The following is a 13,559-nucleotide window of genomic DNA, read 5'->3' as shown; positions in this document are numbered from 1 at the left end:
GGTGTTCCGTGTCGAGTCAGCACATACGTGTGCCCCTCTTCGCTGTTTTCATTCAATCTATAAGAACTGTGCTTATGTTTTTAGAATATAGCTCTGTTAAAAGTACTTTCCCCAATTATAAGCTTTGCGGTATTTTCTTGAGTTTGTGCAGTGAACTGACGTAGTTGAAAGTCCGTGTTGTCCTGAAAGGCCATGAAACTCGAAGGCTGACGGCCTGGTTTTGTATTGCTGCTCAGAGTCTCGTGGTTTGCATTTCCTAAATCATTGTGAACATATATCTAAATACGAGTTAGTTATCCTGAAACGTAAGCCTCACTGGGAACATGAACCCCTTTGGCCCTTTTTATTCAAATTGAAATAAGTTATCTCTAAATAATCTTAAGTTATTTGTAGATAAAGTATTTTCAATATTTTTGATGACGCAATCTTTGTAGACTTCGTAACTTTCCAAAGGAAAATTCCTTGTGTTCAAAATCCAGGCATTAAAAAATTATAAATAACTTTGAACCAAAATGTACATTTCCCTTTGTTAAATATTTAAACAATTGCTTTGTTGGTTTGTCAAATGCTGGGATTTTATACAGTTTGTTATCTCCAAATTGATAATTAAAGAGAGTGCTCATCCCATTTGGTAAGTTGGTTTATCCATGCTTTTGGAAGGCGATGCTTAGGTAGTGTGCTGAATCACCAGAGTAGAAGACATCTTTGAGAACCTGCCAGGAGTCTTTCTCTAGTGCAGAAATATCTCTAGTGTGAAAGCTTTCCACAAGCAGACTCTGCCGTAACTATGGAGGCATAGGCTAGACCTTGATTCTCAGGGAAGCTCTGGGCAGAGATCGATACATCTCTTTATAGTGAGGGAGATTGAAAGTGGAAAGAAAGAAAGACCTCTGTGACCACAGTCGCCCTGCCTTCCATGGGTTGTGCAGCACACTGAGACTGGCACCCTAAGTCTGGAAACCTGGCTGAGTGTGGAGTGACATCAGGGTAACAGCCTAGGCTCCGCCCTCTTCCTTCCTCTTCTTACTGTAAAACCACACCTGATTTTTCTAGTCTTCATATACTACAGTGAATTTATATTAAACTAACTCAAAAACCAAAACAGTAAGATTCACTCGGAAGTTTTCTGTGGGACTCTAGTAGGGGATTGGAAAATGTCTTGGACTAGCTGCCTTTGAGTCCTGTTATTGTATGGGCCAGGGTCATAGCCACCCTGGGCTTTGAATCCAACAGACACCTCCTGGTAAAGAATGCATTTTGCTCTTTTAGTTTCCCTAGATTTCTTGTAACGGTCAAGATTCTTATGGTGTGTTTTTCCTATTAGAAATAGCAGGTATTGTGCCCCTCTGCTCACCCTTTCTCAGCTGTAGGGGAAGCAAGGACACCTGGGGAATTATTCTTAAATGTTGCTCTGTGCACAACCTGTTTTTCCTCCTTTGATAGCCTTCAGATTACTAAAAATTTTAATCCGTGTGACTATATTTGGAAAAAAGGTTAGATATGTTAAAACTTTGATTTTGCTTTCTTAGAGAGACATCACGTGTCTGCAGTCTAGAGATACCCAGTGTACTCTCTCCCTGCCAGATTAAACTTGATTCGGTGGCAAATAAAATTGAGAGGTGTTTTAATTTTAATTAACCATATCATCATATATTATGAAATGCCACGGCCATGTTACCTGTATTGAATCTTAAGGTCTCCTCTTTTATATATTGTGTGAATGTTTAATTAACTTTTCTATATCTCTTTTCTTCCAAAAAGCTCAAAATGCTTCACATATCTTATCTTTTACATTCAACAACATCCCTGTGAGGTAGGTAGAAGGCAGGTATTATTACCTTCATTTTACAAATAAAAAACTTGAAGCATAGAGAGTTTAAGTGACTTGCTCAAGCTCAGTTTCTCGGTGGCAGAACTTGGATTAGACCTTGGTCTCAACTAGTAGTCATGAGCCCTTCCTCTGCAGCTGCGTCAGAGCTGATCAGTCAGAAGGTTCTCGATTGATGACGTGGTTTTAGCACAAATAAGGGATCCAGTAATTCCAAATTTTGTTGTCGTAAACATTGAAATGTTTTATAGTAAACTGAAGATGGGAGTTAGTTTTCTAGATTTGTAACTCTCAGAGAAGTATAAAATTGGTCAAAATGGGCTTTGAGTTGAATTGTCTATCCCTCAGATCTCATCAGGAGTAGTATATAATACAACTACATAAATTCAACCTCTGTATGTTTTCTTCTATGTTTTATGCTGGGACTCACTGGAGATCTTTGTAAGTAATCAAAGCTGGCCCTTTATCTTTAATTTTGGCTTTTAGGGAACTCAGGAACTCTGTTTTCCCAAATTAAAACTCATGTTGAGCTGTTTAGTTTTGTCTTAATTTTTGCAACTTCAAAATTGGTAATTCAGTTCTAGAGTATTTCATTCTGGAATTTATTTTAAATCACTTATTTTCTTGAAACATATAGTAATATAATGAATAGATCATGATATGGATTGGGGAGGGGAGATCAGACACCTTTTAATCGACATACCTGTATCATCTTGGATGAAGAAAAGTTCATTAGTTGATACAATAAAGTGCAGTTATAGGTGATGAGGTCAATTTCTAATTTAGGGCTCAGTCAGGCGTCTTCTTTTAATTTTCACTTGTAAATTATGTATTGATGAAAAGGGTTTATGAAAAATGTTTATGGAATAAACCTAGGCGATGAGGTCATGTGATTCGCGAGCCAGCGTGGAGCGCGGCTTGCAGTCAGCAGCCCCGGTGTCCCGGTCAAAGCCCTGCGGTGTTACCTACCAAGCAAGACACTTCTCTCTGTGGATACCTCGTTTGTAGAATGTGGTTAATAATACCAGCCGACCTCGTAGGGCGCCGTGCAGACTCGTCCCTGTCGTGCACAGCATCTTACACAGCTCCTTGAGCCCACGAGAGGGGTAGTTAAATGGAGCTCTATGTCCTACTCATCAGGCATCTTCCCTGAACAATGGTTCTTCTGATTCTGCTAACTTTGGACAGAGTTTGCATTGTCTTTTGAGGAAAATGAATGTATCACTTAGTCAAAAAGCTGTAAAAGTACATAGGCTCTTTCCCTTCCGTTCTTCCTCAGAGCCCTATGAATTTGTTTCTCTTGAGTGGCTGCAAAAGTGGTTGGATGAATCGACGCCTACCAAGCCTATCGATAATCATGCCTGCCTGTGTTCCCACGACAAGCTGCATCCTGACAAAATATCGATTATGAAGAGAATATCTGAATATGCGGCTGACATTTTCTACAGTAGATATGGAGGAGGACCAAGACTAACTGGTAATTTCAGATGTCTACTTAATAAAAAACAAAAAGAAGCCCAGGCTGGTGTGACTCAGTGGATTGAGCACCGGCTTGTGAACCAAAGGGTCACCGGTTCAATCCCCAGTCAGGGCACTTGCCTGGGTTGCGGGCCAGGTCCCCAGTGGGGGCCACGTGAGAGTCAATTGCACATTGATGTTTCTCCCTTTCTTTCTCCCTCCCTTCCCCTCTCACTAAAAATAAGTTTAACAATTTTTTAAAGTTCTTAAAATATATATATGAGTAATGCTTTAAGTCTGCAGCATGTGGTCTTTATGATCATTTGACCCAAATTATGCTAGACCAAGTGTTCCTTAGACTGCAGAAAGGAGTCGCTAAATAAGGTAGAAGTCAAGCAGCCTTATACATCATGTGTTTATAAGGTTAGAAAGAAACTGATACTGCTCATTGACTTGTTGTTTTTCGTTTTCCTTCTCAATGCACACAAAATAGGACACATTTGAGTAAATCATCTGTTAGTATTTTGTTGGTTTATATATTACTCTTCAAAGTACTTGAACCTGGTCTGGCTGATTACAATTCGTGTGCCTCCCTGCTGTAATGACTTCTGACTGTGAGGTCTGCAGATTGTTACTTAGCCTATGAATGGAGTCTGCATGATTCTACCCTGAATGTAGGGCTGTGTGTAACCACATAGTACCCATAATCTATTTGGTTCTGTTTACCCCTCCTTAATAACGTTTTTCTTTTTAACTGGCAACACAGCCTCCTGTCCCACCTATATGAGTCCAGTAAATGAAATTGTATGACCACCACCCTCTTTTTCCCTAAATTTAATGCTATTTTCTGATTATGTACCACTTACTGCATAAAAACTGGCATTTGACTACATGATTCAGGTCTTCTCTTCTTAGACATCTGGAATTTTGCTCTCTAAATTTCTGTTTTTGATTCAGTCAATAAACTGCAGTGAGCCCTGGCTTGTGTGGCTCAGTGGATTGAGCGTCGCCTGCGAACCAAAGGCTCACCAGTTCAATTCCCAGTCAGGGCACATGCCTGGGTTGTGGGCCAGGTCCCCAGTACAGAGAGCGTGAGAGGCAGCCACACATTGATGTTTCTCTCTATTTACCTCCCTTCCCTTCTGTCTAAAAATAAAATAAATAAAATCTTTTACAAAATAGACCGCAATGAGATGATCTTTCAAAGAATCAAATTTCGTATGATTCCTGAAATCGTGTTTTAAAGTGGGCCCTTGATTTTTCTTCTCCTCCCTTTTGTCTTCTGTGCTTCACCGAAGCTCTTCAACAATATTATATTTATAGTTGTCAGATACATTGTCCCCCCCCCCCACTTACTTGATTCCAGTCTTGTGAAATTTGCATCTAAATCTTGTAAGATACTGAATTTCATGGTATATATAGTTCTAACATAACATTTCATCTCATACAAGAATGTTGCTGTCTTAATATTTACTTTACAAAATAATGGAGGATCTATACCAATTTGCTGTGTTGTCAAAATTTGTGACTTTGGTTTAGAACTTTTTGTGTTTTGTGAATTGCTGAAAACATTTTCCCCACAAGAAGTCTTTGTGCGAATAAATTGTGCTTTGTTCCACTCTTGCCTCTAGTGAAAGCCTTGTGTAAGGAATGTGTCGTAGAACGTTGCCGTGTGTTGCGCCTGAAGAACCAACTAAATGAAGATTATAAAACTGTTAATAATCTGCTAAAAGCAGCAGTAAAGGGGTATGTACCACAGTGTATATTGTTTATGCTAAACTAAAAAAAATTTTTTAGAGGTGACAACCAAGTAGCTGATTATTTTGAGATAACAGGGAGCTGGGTTTTTTGAAGAGAGAAGGGTGATGATGTGGATGGCAGAGCCAGATTAAGTCTTGCTGTGATTGCCAGGGTGGCCGAGATAAAGAAAGCTGAGTCACACTGCCTTGGCCACTGTGCGCAGCCTGTTAGAAAGACAGGAACAGAGGTGTGGATCTGAGGCCTGGTCAGACCAAGGCAGGGTGTCAGCCTGTGTTCTGGCCAGGATTACGGAAAGCTTAAAGGTGGAAAAAATCGTCCTGCCTGGCCTGGGGGCATCCGCCTTAGGGAGGCTGAAGGAAGTGTGTTAACAAATGGAACCCAGCAGAGAGCATCCTTGTCAGAAACATCCAGCCCGGTAAATTCAGTTAATGCAGAAAAGGAAAAGAAAAGAGACATCCGGGGTTCTTTAGCATGTGCTGAGCTTCACTCCACAGAGTTCCTCCGGGTTCAGGATTCAGTAGAACCGGGCGGCATTTATTATGTCTGGGTTTAAGTTGTATATTCTTGAACAAAGATTGATCTAGTTCGCCGTTTTTGGTCATTCCATAAGCAGCCTCAGAGTCCCCTCAGTGTGTGTTTATGTGTAGACGTGGATGTGTATATGTGAGTTCCTCTGAATGCACTCAGAGGCACAGCTGGATGTAGCTGTGAATAGTAATCAAGAGAAAGAAAGCTGCCCGTTGATTGGCGTGATTGGCATGAATGTAAATGAGGGTTAGGGGAAACAGGGTAAGATGTAGGGTGGAAACAAAATATAAAATAACCTTCAGTTCAATAGTGAGGAGTAAAAATGGCCAAGATGAGGAGGTCGGTTACAGAAATTGTGTATGTAACAGCAGATTTTGAGTGTTTGAAATTCATCTTAGTTGGGGCCTTTACAAGGAAAGAAGGGAGGAGGTTGGGAAACGTGACTTGCATGATTTCACTTTCTCTCTGCTCCTCAGCAATGATGGATTTTGGGTGGGAAAGTCATCCTTGCGTAGCTGGCGCCAGCTGGCTCTTGAACAACTCGATGAGCAAGATGGTGACGCAGACCAAAGCAATGGGAAAATGAACGGCAACACCTTGAATAAAGGTACTGTCTCAAACCTGCGTGTAGATGGTTAGAAAGTGTACCACAGAATTGTAAGCGTTTATTTTTAGTAAAGTTGGTTTAATTTCCATCCATGTAATTTTAAAGACAATTTTTATTAACCCTGAAGCTCTCAAAAATGTCTCAGAACAAATTAAAAAAATAAGCAAGGGTCAGAAAAGGTGCAGCAGGTCCTGTGAGGAATTGTTTACAACCTGGCATGCTTTGGGCTCAGGGTCTCTTTAGTTAATCCCACGAAAAATTGGTTTTAATTCTGCTTCAGACTGAAATTATATTGTGAGCTCGGGATGTTTTGATGGTACATTATTTGCCACACTTATGGGCTGCCTTTGCCAAGTAAAGGAGCTGGTACTTCAGGAGAAAAGGCAGCTTTTGAATAGCTTTTTGCTTATGAAGTTTTCTGAGCTTTTTGAAGCTATGTTTTCAAATAGGAAATTATGTTAGTGTCAGTAAACCATTAAACTAAATTTTATAACCAGCGTTTTATAAGATATCAAGGGAAATTAAGGCATAGGAATTATTTTTATATTTAAAATAGAAGTTAATGGCTTGATCATCTTACTAATTCAGAGGTATAATTAGTGATCCATAAGCAATTATTTCACCTAATTTTCTTATCTCCAAATGTTAGTATTTACATATATATTTTTTTATCATTTTAGTATCCTTAACCATTTTACTGAAGTACTTTGTATTTTCTGCATTCAAGCATGTTAATAGCATTTAATTTTACTTGCTGTGGATCCCTCGTATTACTGCCTTTTTTAGAAAATAGAAACAACAAAGCCACTATTAGTTTTAAGCTTTGATTTAAAAAATTTTTAAATTTGAAGAGTTTAAATACGTGCATAGAAATTGCTGGATCAAAGAATTATACCCATATATGATTACTACAGTCTGACACAATTGGTAAATTTCCTTCAGAAATTATACTGGGGGCTTGTTTCTGCGTGCTTTTGTCAACAACACAGAGTACATCAGTTACATCAGTTTTTTTCAGTCTGGTATATATGAAAAGACTTGGCAGTGTCCAGGTTTGCATTTTCAGAATCACTATTGAGGTTGACCATCATCATATATGTAAGACATTATTTGTATTCGTGCATCTGTGACAGAGAGAGGGGCAACTACAGTTACCTGGTCATGTTATTTCTTTGCTCATTTCTCTGCTTGATCTTTGCATTTTTATTTTTATTTTAAGATTTTATTTATTTATTTTTAGAGACAAAGGAAGGGAGGGAGAAAGAGAGGGAAAGAAACATCAATGTGTGGTTGCCCCTTGTGTGCCTCCCACTGAGGACCTGGCCCACAACCTAGGCATGTGCCCTGACTAGGAATCGAACCAGCGACCCTTTGGTTCGCAGGCCGGCACTCAGTCCACTGAGCCACAGCAGCCAGAGCTTTGCTTGATCTTTTTCATGTTTAGTAGATATTCTTTACATGTATACTGAGCGTATTAAAAATCTATTGTGTACTTTTAACCTGGAAAACCCATGGATAACTATTCTAATCTCCTGGTACTTAAGACATCTTTTATTTGACCATGTTCCTGCTGTACACAACTACAAATTAATGTTGATACAGTGTGGGCAAGTGAGAAAAGCAGATATTGGAAGAGAAATGTTAACAGGAAAGCAGAGTTCTTATTGTATGTGTTGACTTTAAAGGTTAAGTTTTTATTGTATTAGCCTTAAAGCTTTCTGTTCAAGCCCTAAAATAAGGGATAGGAGAGAATGACATGACATGTAGATGATTAACTTGGCTTATGACACAGTGTTCTGAATGCCTTGACTAGAATTAATGGAATGATATGTAAATTATTTTTCAATTTGAAGAAAGGCACATTTTCTTGCATAACCTAAATCTTTAAAAAGTAAAACTGACTTTCAGATAATTCTTCTTTCCTTTTAAGGGAAAGAAATATAACACTTCTTAGCGGAATTGTGTAGGAATCACTTGGGTCTAATTTTAGAGTGTTTAAAAGTTTTCTTTGTTCAGAATTGTGCAGAGTATTATCTCTGCTACTTTGAACTTTAAATACAACAGCCAGAGCAGTTACTCTCTGTACTTCTTTTGATTAGATGAATCAAAGGAAGAACGAAAAGAAGAAGAGGAAGAATTAAATTTTAATGAAGACATTCTGTGTCCACATGGTAAGCTAGAAGCGTAGATCTCCCATTGTTAGTCAGACTTCAGCATATCATAAATATTTTGTTAAATGCTTCCTACTTTTTCCTTAGGGACTAGGCCCCAGTGCGGCCGCCGTGTTTTCTGAACTGTGCTTGGTTCTGATGTCTGTTCTCATACCCTTTTTAACTGTTTCCACTGCCTGATTGCATGCCAGTGTCTCTCACACCTTCTCTTCTTCACTCTTAGCAAAAAAAAAATTTTTTTGTAAAGTACAGAATAGTATTTTCTCCATATTTAGTGGAAAAGAACTTTTTTTCTACTTATCACATTGAAAGGCTCTCTGAGTCACATGGAAGAATTTCAGTTATTTTCCATGACTGTCTTTGTCCAGTTCGAACACTTTGAGAACAGTGCTCACATATTTCTTATTATTATTAGGGATATTTTTGGTTTAGATTCTTAGATATTTATTGACTAACAGCTGTGTGCTATGTACTCTGAATAATAATCTCCAAATCCTTATTAATCCTGTTTATTTGTTTTATGTACTTTTTATTTGGTCTTAGTGAGTGCTCACTTCTAGTAAGTAATTTTTTGAAAGGGATTCATTATATTTGAGACATGATTATCCATTCTGTTAGCTCTGTGAAAGTCAAGCAGGTATCTGCTTCTCAAAACCGCCTACCGTGTATTGTAAGTGCCTGTCCTCCCTCACCCCGACCCCCTTAAAAACTCTATCTTGGGAAAAATTGGACCAGAGAAGTTTGGATGTCAGTGGTTAATATTACTAACCCACGTCTGTGTGTTTCTCATTGAGTGCTTATGTATTGCCCATACTCAGAATGCTTGTGGGTCCTAATAAACTCCCAGTGTTACTTGTTAACGTCATTGGTTCATTATGATGTCTCACACTTAGCCTCATGCACGCTAGCGCTTTTGTAGCGATGGCCCTTGATGACACTGGTGATAATAATTGTCACTTAAGTGGTCCTTGCATGCTCATCTTCTGGATATTGTCTCACTGCACTTCAGCTTACTAGCTAACTGGCATTCTCATTTACTGACCACACAGCTCGGGGTGGGGGTCATCCTGGGGTGTGGATTCAGGATCCCAAGGCCATCTGTCCTTCCCATCGCGTCACCTGCTGCCCGGTTCGTCTCCCTTACACTAGTAGTGCACAACAGGAGCACAAATGTGAGAGAAGATGTGGTTTCCTGAGTGGTAGACAGATTGAGTAAGTAAAAAGGAGGCGGCGGAGTAGATTGTTTTTCTTGTCATGCTTTCTGTCAACTCCTGTTTCACCTGCATGGCGTAGATGTGGACGTAGTATGCATGCCCCTGTTTTGAGAGTCGAGGAGCGCTTGGTGCTGCCTGCTGGTAGAAACAGTGCCAGACCTCAGATGTCGTCTTGCTCCTTCACTCATGGACTTCTGCTGTCTTCCCACCTCTTGTCCCACCTTGTCATTTCAGTGTTCAGTTCTGACTAGAAAGCGTGGCAGAGCTGCGTGTGATTTCAGGACGTGTGCTGCACTCACTGCTCAGCAGAAATTGGACTCGAGAGCTAGATCTCTTTCAGATCTAGCTCGCTCTGCAACTTGTTGGCATCTGGTTGCTGTCCTTTTCATCTAGTATTTTAAAATGATAGTTCTCAACTATCATTTTTGTGGACATCACCTGTCGGTGTGCCATGTCTTTGATACCGGGTTTTTCGGGTGCAGGGTACTGGATCTTAGAAGCCCACTTCATTCATTAGATTTACATTAAAATTTAATGATAAAGTTTAATTATATTAAAATTTATATTAGAATTTAACATAAACCTAATGAGTGGTGTTGCTGGCGGCGGCGGCGGTAACAGTAAGATGGCAGTGGACATGTACTGACCGTTTACGCACATGTGCTGGTGGTTCCCTAACTGTGTAGATATTAACTCATTTATACACAGTGACTAGAGATCAATATTACTGTCATCCATTGTACTGGTGAGTAAGCAAACTGAGGCAAGAGAGGAGAGTCTGTGGTCAAGGTCACCACATTTAATGGATAGTTTTGCCTAGGTACGTGATTTTCCATTTGAAATTATTTTTCTTCAGAAATTTGAAGGAGTCGCTCTTTTAGTGTACCATTTGTCCAGTATTCGTAGGCAATTTTTTCATTCCATTTCTGTCAGCGTGTAAGATCTTTGCACCCCGAGCTCACTGACATCTCGCACGGGCCTGCACTCACTGTGTGGGGTGCTCTGGGGAGGCCGTGTGCAGCTAGGAGGGCTTCACCGTCAGGGTGCCCCGGCTGGGCTGTTCTCGGGGGCTTCCCAGTGTCAGTGTCCGCTCTCGGCTGCTCATTTTTCTCCGTGGGCACCTCCCATTCTCCTGCGTGAAAAGTGCAGGCGTGCTGTCACCGTCCTGGGGTAGTAAAGAGAAGAGGGCTCGGGAGTCTGCACCGCAGCTCATTACCTCCTTCACCTATGTGCTTTGTGCCCTGGTGCAGAGGCCTTAGCTTTTGTGTTGTCAGAGAAGCTTACTGTCTTCTTTTGTGGGCAGAGCGGGCAGTTATCTGTAGAATACAGGAGAGGGGTACTGAAAATTTTAACTGCCTGTTAAATAGACTTTAAATCCACTCTCCTGTTTTTTTTAACCCCACCCATACTTCCGGGTGCCCCCAGTTTCTGGGCCTTTTGGGGCAGTGGTGCTATGCAGTAAATCTGGTTACTTACTGACTGTTGCCAGTGTAGAATTCATTCTTCATGTATTTCATCTCTGCTTTTAAGCTTCTAAAATTTTTGTTGCTGTTGTTCCTTCTCTGTTCTTTTCATCCATCATTATGATTTTATATCTTGTTTTAAAATCCCTTTATTGTGGTTTAAGTGTGTTTCAAGAGGGAACTGAAAGTATATGTGGTTTTAAAACATCACTTTTATATGGAAGTCTTTGTTTTGAAATTTTTTATTTTTATAACAAAATCTCCATGTATTTTTTAATAGACTTAAAAAATTTTTTTAAGGTTTTATTTATTTTTGGAGAGGGGAAAGGAGGGAGAAAGAGGAGAGAAACATGTGTATGGTTGCCTCTCATGCGCCCCCTACTGGGGACCTGGCCTGCAACCCAGGCATATGCCCTGACTGGGACTCGATCTGGTGACCCTTTGGTTCAGAGACCAGCACTCAATCCACTGAGCCACACCAACCAGGGCCCAAAATCCCCATGTATTTCTAAAGCCATGTGTATATTTAACATATCACAGATTTTATGTGAATTAATCACTGGATTATATTCCACTAGAAGATTTACTACTACCAATGAGTTTTGCATTTATTGCAGGTATTACACGTATGTCAGGCTTTCTTATCCATTTATTTTATACTCATTTGGCTGGACAACCTTTCTACAACTTACCTTGTTTACTACACCTCATTTGCTTAGCAGATGGGCAGTGTTTTGTCTTGTTATACCTTCTTCTGTTGTTCTATGGCCCAAACTATTACAGCATGAACTAGATTTTGAGGGGGAGGGTATTTATCCAGAATCTAAGCTTATTGCTAACTAGATTTCTATTTTTACCCAATGAACCTTTGGGGATTAGGTTATCCAATTATGTTTGTTGAATTAAATCTCTTATGACTGGTTTGCTTTTGTTTTGAAAAATGTTGCTAACCAGGTGGGTGGATTAAATTGATTGGCTTTCCTTTTTCAAATTTAAGAAACTGTCATTTATTGCAGGATACAAGTCTATTTCTGAGCACTCGTGTCATAAGTAAAAGTTAGTTATTGTGAGGTCATAAATAATATTCAGTTATGTCAAATCATTATAATTAACATGACATGAAATAGCCCTGCCTGGTGTAGCTCAGTGGATTGAGTACCAGCCTGCGAACCAAAGGGTCACCAGTTCATCCTCGGTTGCAGGCCAGGTCCCCAGTAGGGAGCACGTGAGAGGCAACCACACATTGATGTTTCTCTCCCTCTATTTCTCCTCTCTTCCTCTCTAAAAATAAACAAATAAAATCTTATAAAATAAAATGAAATGAAACTAAATTAGAAACATGGCTAAGAAGTTAGAGTGGAGGACTTTGTAGTTATTAACAATCAGACTGCAGTAAAATGACCTATCGAAATACTTCCCTGATTTCAGAAATAAATTTCAGTTGTTCTTTGCTAATGGTGGGTATTACACAGGCAACACCACAGGCAACACCGAAGTCAGCCCGTGAGTGGAAGCACCCCCACATGCGAGCACCAGGCGGTGTATCCATAGTGCCTATGGAATCCTAGTGAACTGCGTGGGTGTTTGTATTATTGTTGCTTCATTCTCTCCCCCCTTGTAAAACCAACTGGGTTATACCACTTATATAGAGAGGAAGAGGTGTGTGTTTTTGTTTTTTTTTTTTTAAAGGAAACCACTTTAAAATTTTAATTGCCTTGGAGTCTGTATAAAAAATCAGGTCATAGAAATCTACCTTAGTCCTTTTTTTGGCTACGTTATATTTCACATAGTGATGTACTACTATATTAGAGTTTGATAACTGGTTAATGTTTTTTTAATCCTTCCCCTAGGACATGCTTTTTTAAAAAAAAATTTTTTTTAGAGATTTTATTTATTTATTTTTAGAGAGAGAGGAAGGGAGGGAAAGAGTGAGGGAGAGAAACATTGACGTGAGAGAGAGACCTTGATCAGTTGGCTCTTGAACACCCCCCAACCAGGGACCAGACCCGCAACCTAGGCGTGTGCCCTGACCGGCTATTGGACCCTGAGCTTTCAGTTTACAGGGCGACGCTCCGAGCAACTGAGCCACACTGACCAGGCCCTAGTTAATGTTTTTTAAAAATTCCCTAATTGTGTCTGAGGATAGGCATGTTGGAGTAGGTTTTTATAGCCTCAGAGGAAATTTAAGTTAATAGCCTACTGAAAAAGAAAGTTAATTTTTACATTGTGACCTATTTTTCTCTGGTATTAAGTTTATCAAAGCAAAGTAATATTTTCTTGGGATTATTCAATAAGAGGTGAAGGATGGAAGTTAAGAAGATGTACTTCTAGGGTTTAGAAATTATGGGGTTTGAAGGAGACAGACCTGGGTTCATAACCCAACTTCATCATTCAACAGCTCTGGTGACCCCTGGGTGTGTTAATTTCTCTGATTCTCCGTTTATTATGTAAAACACATGAAGCAAAGAAGGATGACAGTGTATTTAGAAAGCTCCTGGCTTTATTACTCTTGATTAAACATGGAGGTAC

At 39.7% G+C, this 13,559-nt stretch overlaps 1 protein-coding gene across 4 annotated transcripts in view; it reads left to right on the top strand.

Annotated features, from left to right (window-relative positions):
* Nucleotides 1-13,559, top strand: part of USP48 (ubiquitin specific peptidase 48) — a 70,019-nt gene that overhangs the window by 32,695 nt on the left and 23,765 nt on the right. For all 4 annotated transcript variants that reach the window (XM_053919996.2, XM_053919998.2, XM_053919995.2 and 1 more), the window contains exons 12-15: nt 3,108-3,305; nt 4,918-5,032; nt 6,052-6,182; nt 8,282-8,353. In XM_053919996.2, coding sequence (XP_053775971.1) covers nt 3,108-3,305; nt 4,918-5,032; nt 6,052-6,182; nt 8,282-8,353 — 516 coding nt within the window. The remainder of the gene's footprint in view (nt 1-3,107; nt 3,306-4,917; nt 5,033-6,051; nt 6,183-8,281; nt 8,354-13,559) is intronic.

This window comes from Desmodus rotundus, chromosome 3, assembly GCF_022682495.2.
Source record: "Desmodus rotundus isolate HL8 chromosome 3, HLdesRot8A.1, whole genome shotgun sequence".
Taxonomy (NCBI): domain Eukaryota; kingdom Metazoa; phylum Chordata; class Mammalia; order Chiroptera; family Phyllostomidae; genus Desmodus; species Desmodus rotundus.
This window is presented reverse-complemented; position numbering and strand designations above follow the sequence as displayed.